This window comes from Priapulus caudatus, unplaced genomic scaffold (genome assembly GCF_000485595.1).
Source record: "Priapulus caudatus unplaced genomic scaffold, Priapulus_caudatus-5.0.1 Scaffold1301, whole genome shotgun sequence".
Classification (NCBI taxonomy): Eukaryota; Metazoa; Priapulida; class Priapulimorpha; order Priapulimorphida; family Priapulidae; genus Priapulus; species Priapulus caudatus.
In genome coordinates, this window is record NW_014578362.1 from 3,370 (window position 1) to 10,472 (window position 7,103).

At 40.9% G+C, this 7,103-nt stretch overlaps 1 protein-coding gene across 1 annotated transcript in view; it reads left to right on the top strand.

Moving 5' to 3' along the window:
• Positions 1–751: 751 nt before the first annotated feature.
• The window catches only part of LOC106816155 (heat shock protein 83-like), a gene marked incomplete in the record, with an annotated part of 16,592 nt that continues 10,240 nt past the window's right edge, over positions 752–7,103 (top strand). The window contains 9 exon segments of the mRNA XM_014820712.1: positions 752–867; positions 3,616–3,774; positions 4,063–4,269; positions 4,424–4,595; positions 5,171–5,364; positions 5,540–5,717; positions 5,897–6,198; positions 6,391–6,498; positions 6,647–6,794. Of these exon segments, the coding sequence (XP_014676198.1) occupies positions 3,619–3,774; positions 4,063–4,269; positions 4,424–4,595; positions 5,171–5,364; positions 5,540–5,717; positions 5,897–6,198; positions 6,391–6,498; positions 6,647–6,794 (1,465 nt within the window).

Below are 7,103 nucleotides of genomic sequence, written 5' to 3' on the forward strand. Positions count from 1 at the left end.
TTGTGTTGTGGGATTTGCAGTTGTGTTGTGGGATTTGTATTAGTGGTGAGCCTTCTGCGCCACCGTACAGCAGCTATACTCTATATAGCGTGCGGCAGCCCCGCGTACGCAACCGTACTACTACCGGCTACCGTAGTACGCGGGCTTACTAGAGATAGTGATCGTAGTGATTTATATTATATTATACGTAATATAACGTATATAACGTACAATTATATTATAGAGATCAGTGATTTATATGCTCTGCTATGAATATGATTTACGTGCTGTCTACAGTATGACCATAGGTATGACCTAGGGATGACCTATTGTATGACGCATGCTCCAGTGCAGGTCGCACGGAAGACGTGCAGTCAGACTTGAACTTTCACGCAATATCCGTTCTGGACAGAACAGTCTCGAATGTTCTAGAACATTCCACGGCAATCAATAGCGTAATATCCGAATTCCGCAAATAGATCTTGAGAACGTTCTAGCACATGCCGCAGCACTACTTTTTGTTGATAGTCCGCGAAGAGCAAGACTACTTTTATTTAACTATCAAAGTAATTCGTATTTATACTGTAATATATATAATCAGTATATGATATTATAATGCAGTTTTAAGAGAAATTTTCTATGTATAAATCAACTTTATTATTGTCTAGCTGAGCAGTGTCCAACAACGTATAGAATCAAGACCGGAACTGGATATGGCGCATAAATACACGAAACGCACGTGCGTTTCTAGACGCTGCGAAGTATATATATCGAAAACGCTTTTCGCCCTCACTTTGTCAGTGGTTCTGGAGGAGGTGGTGTAGATTTGACGCAGTTCAGAGAAAACTTAGCGAATCAAGAACGTTTATTCATTGCAACGTACCATAAGTAAGTACAAATACTTTCTAAGCCAATAATAATTGTTTATCGAGTTAAATATTCGTTTTATATGATATAGATTTTGATAAATTGCAGAAATCGTGATCAGCTTTTGCCGCGCGATTTGCGATGCAGATGAGATGGTCATTTACCACGTGGTCGAGAGTAGGCCTGTACCGTCGAATTGCATTTCATTGATTCATGCAGGATGTTGGTGAATTTAGTGTTAGAAATACGAACTATTTATCACTGATGCCATCCTACAAATTACAATTTGAAAGTTTACCATTTTATTAGCGAAAAGCCGAAGAAAAGTGCATTTACTGAAGGAAACTACCCTCGTGAGTCGTATGAACTTAGGGCCCAGTGAAGTTTTTTGCAACTCGCAAAGCTAATGTCAATTCAAGTTCAATGTGATCCTCTCGCGCCTCATGTTCTATTTGAGCCGGGTTGATTTTGTTCATATGGTCTATGTCCCCCAGGGTACTGCCGGACCGTGCCCTGGGGTGAGTGTCCGAGTAATAGCGCAGTAACGACCTCTGGTCCTAATTGATATGGTTGCCGGTGCTTAGGGAGTACAGAGTAGAGCGATCCTAGGACTCGTTAGTGGAGAGTAAAGCGAGGTAACGGATACGCAGGGCTATAAGGTAAGTGACAGCAGGAGGTAATCGGTCGCTATATTAGTAGGTAGACAGGGAGAGAGAAGAGATCACGCCGTGTAGACACACATAGACCAGAGCCGAGACAACCGCATTTATAAAAACAAAAGCCAAGTAGTTCGCAAGACTTGAGAATAAACAGCATAATTACCGCATAGTGTAAAGTTCTGGAAGGATTCAAAAGATAGTGAGCATTCCATAGTTGATTAGCATAAGTGTTACAAACGCGTCATCCTCATTACGTTTTTAGGAATAATTGCTTCGATAACGATCATTTAGGAACATATTGCTTAGATGACTACTTATTGAAAGCTATAGCACGTTGCGGCAAGCTACCCGGCTATAGTACTAGAGACAGTAGGTTTGCTTTAGATACAATAAGTAACCAAAACAAAGGATAGTTACAAAGTCCCCTAATCCGTTTCTCTGCGAAGAGGCAATGCAGTGAATGCACTCGACACGCCCGGTATTGCGGTGCGTATTCAGAGATACTACAGACACAATATCAAACTGGTTTTCTCTCAACAACGACATCCTTATTCTCAGCTATTCGGAATATTACTATGGATAGCAACTACTCGTACTAAACTAATATGCCTGTTAGCAAAATTCGAAGTGACAGAGCGCGAAATATACTGATTCAGCATTTCATGTGACGCGTGTAAGTACGCTTTCCCAGCCCATAGCGATAAGGGCAACTCGCGCCACTCGCGATTGGTCGGTGACCGCCATTCTCAACGAAAGTAAACTACACTCAACAGAATTGGCCGCTCGACAGTAATATTTCCGCGTCGACACTATCCTGATTTTATTAACAGAGTTATACTTATGGTTTAACTACAGATAAGTTCCGGCAAATACATAGAGTTATCCGGAATGAGCGAAAAACGTTCGTTGAAAGAAAAACACCAGTTTGCTAAGTTTAGTATCTGAAAACGCCACGCAGCAAACCGGCGCGAGTGAAATTCGCGTCGAGCTTTCTACGCGCCAGAAGAATCGGATAGGGAGACTTTAGTAACACTACCCGGACTATTGAGGTTGGGTTAACAATATGGATATCTAGGTTTGCTTGTGACCATTTCGCCACCTAGGGTCTAGTGAGAAGCAAAGCATTGTGGCTAAAGCCTGGCGCACATTACCGAACATTTTCCCGAACAAATGTTTTTGTCTGGCAATGTGCGGGTGAACAATTGCTGAGCGCACATTGCCGAACATTTTGCAGCGAACAACTTCGTGGCGACGTCTAGTAGCTGTGTTGTAAGGAGTCACGTGATCGGCGTCACAGGCACTTGAAGCGTTTCAATAAAATTTAATGCTAACTAAATACAAAATCTATTTACTACCAAATTCTTAATGTTTCTAGACTCGCCTATTATTGCCGACAGTTTCCTGTAAATTCCGTCCAAATCCTACGTGTAAACATATACGCTGCAGCTGCGAGAGCAAGCGTATATGGTTGCACGTAGGATTTGGACGGAATTTACAGGAAACTCGGCAATAATAGGTGAAAGAGAGTATAGAGAGTTGAGAATTTGGTAGTAAATAGATTTCGTATTTAGTTAGCATTATATTTTATTGAAACGTTTCAAGTGCCTGTGAATGGCGATGCCCAGTTTGCACACGAGAATTTTAACCACTACTAATTTTACGGAAACGGCTGCCCCCACATTTCGACCATAATCTCTTCCTTTTCAAAAGTCCACACTTCTGGCAGCGATATAGCAGATGCCATATTGTACACAAAAATCATGTGACCACATATCGTGTTGCTATTGGTTACGTACTACTTTACAAATGTTCCTAGAATTGTTCGACATTTAGCGCACATTGACGAACAATGTTCGAGATATTAAACATTTCCGATCTTCAGAAACATTGGTCGGAACAAATGTTTAGGCGACTTTTTTCACCGCACATTGCCGAACATTTTATGGAACATTGCTACGATAATGTTTTTGAGCAAAATGTTCGGCAATGTGCGCCGGGCTTAAGCCACCATGGCACCGAAGTAGGCAATGATGTTTTATCTTATATTGTATTCCCTGTCTACTACTTTGGTTTATAAATTATATATTTATTTATATCATTTATATTTCAGGTCATGCCTGAGGAGACACAAACCCAGTCCGTGGAAGGAGATGATGCGGAAACTTTTGCCTTCCAGGCAGAAATTGCCCAGTTGATGAGTCTTATCATCAACACATTCTACTCCAACAAAGAGATCTTCTTGCGAGAGCTGGTTTCCAATGCTTCTGATGTAAGTCCGTAGCACATAACAAGGCTTTTTTATGTGCAAGAGCTTCATGCGGGAAAGTTTGCTGTAGTGGTGTTTATTGGGCAGTAGTTGTCGCTGAACTGCAACAGGTTACCAGGTGAACATGTGCCCTACAAGAATTAGATTCTGACTGAAATTGGCTTTAACGAGCCTATACGAGGACATTAATCGTAATGTGCTCATTCTTAATTCAGGTTGATTATTTCTCATTGTTGTATTGTTCTTTGTATTATCTGCTATGTTGGTGGTAATCGTAACGATTTGTTTCAGGCATTGGATAAGATCCGGTATGAAAGTCTGACAGATCCTTCTAAGCTTGACAGCGGGAAGGCACTGGAAATCAAGATCATTCCGAACAAAAATGACAACACGCTGACTATTATTGATACTGGCATAGGCATGACAAAAGCTGATATGGTCAACAATTTGGGAACCATCGCCAAGTCTGGTACGAAGGCTTTCATGGAGGCACTGCAGGTATATTTATTGGTGACGGTTACATGCATGTCAGAATGAAAATGAAAATTGTTCGCTTTCACATAGATTGCCATAAATGCACAGTAAGACTGGAGTGTGGCTTGTAATTTTGTAGTGTGCACTATATGAATAGTTCCTCATTTTACTGTTTTAGGCTGGCGCAGATATTTCGATGATCGGACAGTTTGGCGTGGGTTTCTACTCTACGTACCTGGTGGCAGATAAGGTGCTGGTGATCTCCAAGCACAATGATGATGAGCAGTACTCGTGGGAGTCTGCCGCCGGTGGATCGTTCATTGTTCGACAAGACCACGGCGAGCCAATAGGTGTGCATTACTGCGTGTCTCTTCCGTTTTACTTCAAAAAATGTTGGTATTTGGAACAGTTCCTTCGGAGTAAGGCACCGTGTACATCCAAAGAGTGTTAAATTGACTACATCACAAATTTTCTATGGTGTATTTTGTAAAAATGTTTGCTATTTTTTACATTAAAAGTAAGTACCAACGGGACTAAATGTATCGTCAAATTCTTACCTGATAAGATTGTTTCTCAACTAGTTAAAAAGTCAGAAAACCTGGACGATTTGATATTATGATCCTGACATTAATTGCTTATTATGGGCTATGTATGAGTCACGAGTGTATGTTTACATCAAACAATGTAGTAAAATGGGAAGTAATTTAACCATAAAAAGTGAATAGAATTACATTTTGTGAAAAAGTGGAAATATATTTTTTATTTTTATTATTTACGGTGACGTAATCACTTTAAATTATAAAAATGCATAGCCTTGTATGGTGGCCCAGGAATTTTTCTCTGTCCAGTTTTGTGTAAATACCCCCCCCCCTCTCAATATTTTAGTACTTTGTGAACTGACAACCATTGCAACTTGAAATTCTAGGTCGTGGAACCAAGATTATTCTTCATCTGAAGGAGGATCAAAGTGACTACCATGAGGAGAAGCGCATCAAGGACGTGATCAAGAAACATTCACAGTTTATTGGCTATCCAATCAAACTGCTGGTCGAGAAGGAGAGAGACAAGGAAATCTCTGAGGATGAAGATGAAGAAGAAGAGGAGAAGAAGGAAGGCGAGGTAATAAGGAAACTAGTTGGTGTCTGAATCCAAACCATGCAAATTAAATATACGGCATATTGATAACTCGTTGTTAGCGTGTCCACAAGTTTGTGGTTGTGATAATAGGTATGTTACTATATTGTATTAATAATGGGGTGCTGAGTTTGTAATAAAAGCTGGTACGATTTTAAAGGAGGATAGTGACAAGCCAAAGATTGAGGATGTTGGTGAGGATGAAGAAGAAGACAAAGAGAAGGACAAAAAGAAAAAGAAAAAGACCATCAAAGAGAAGTATATTGAAGATGAGGAACTTAACAAAGTTAAGCCCATTTGGACACGAACCCCTGATGACATCAGCCAGGAAGAGTATGGTAAGTTGAATACATGTGTTCCTATTGTAAATGTGACAGGTCATTAGTGGCAGTATTCCAGGTGCTAATTGCCAAGTTTTTGACAGTCTTTTATTACCATCACTGTTGAAATAACGTTCTGCCCTGCTGTGAATATGAGAACTTTGTCTTCATTATTTTATATATTTGTTTTTTTTTAGGCGAGTTCTATAAGAGTCTTACCAATGATTGGGAGGATCACTTGGCTGTCAAGCACTTCTCCGTAGAAGGCCAACTAGAATTCCGGGCTCTGCTGTTCGTACCACGCCGTGCGCCATTCGATCTCTTCGAGAACAGGAAGACCAAGAACAACATCAAGCTGTATGTCCGTCGCGTGTTCATCATGGACAACTGCGAGGACCTGATCCCAGAGTATCTCAACTTTGTCAAAGGTGTCGTTGACAGCGAAGATCTGCCACTAAACATCTCACGAGAGATGCTGCAGCAGAGCAAGATTCTGAAGGTAGGAGATTGGCATTTTTAATAGGAATAGGTAGCTAGTATTGATTGTGAATGTGTGTATCAATTGTCTATCCACAGCTTAATCAGTTCTTGTAACAAGATTTGCTGGTGGATGTCTTGGCGGAGCAAATGTATCTTTTACTGCCAGATTCTGGAATTTTTATTTAACTTGAATATTTTTTGCCGTGTACAGGTTATTCGCAAGAACTTGGTGAAGAAATGCATAGAGCTGTTCGAAGACATTGCTGAAGATAAGGAACAATTCAAAAAGTTCACTGAAATGTACAGCAAAAATATCAAGGTGAGTGCTTAATATACATCTGCCATTAGTGCATTGTAAGCAATTTCTTAGTGTGTTCGTTTTCTGGCACCCAATAATCAATTAATCCATTGAAGAATTTCCAGCACTATTAAAGTAGTAAACCTAAAGGTCAACTTAATATTTGCAGCTTGGAATCCACGAGGACTCTCAGAACAGGAAGAAGCTGGCGGAGTTCCTCCAGTACTATACTTCTGCATCTGGAGATGAGACCTGCTCTCTGAAAGATTACATCTCCAGGATGAAGGAGAATCAGAAGGCAATCTACTTCATTACCGGTATGTAACTGGTGCAATTATAGCTGTGAATCCAATTTTATCCCGACGATTGGCATCCAGGCGAGCCGTCAAGGCTTGCTAGGCTCTGTCTCTGTGGCCCTTAGGAGCAGATTGCTGTTCTGTATAATCCTGTGTCACGTCGTCGTACATCAAGTCTGTCCCTTGTCATTCTCGCGACAAGTGTGGGCAGTGTAGCGCATATTCCATAACCTTCTCGTAGTCGCTATGCGACCGTGAATGAGGAGACAGACCATGCGATGCACACTTATGCAGTGAGTGATCTAGCGCGATCTCGATAATGGGTATGAA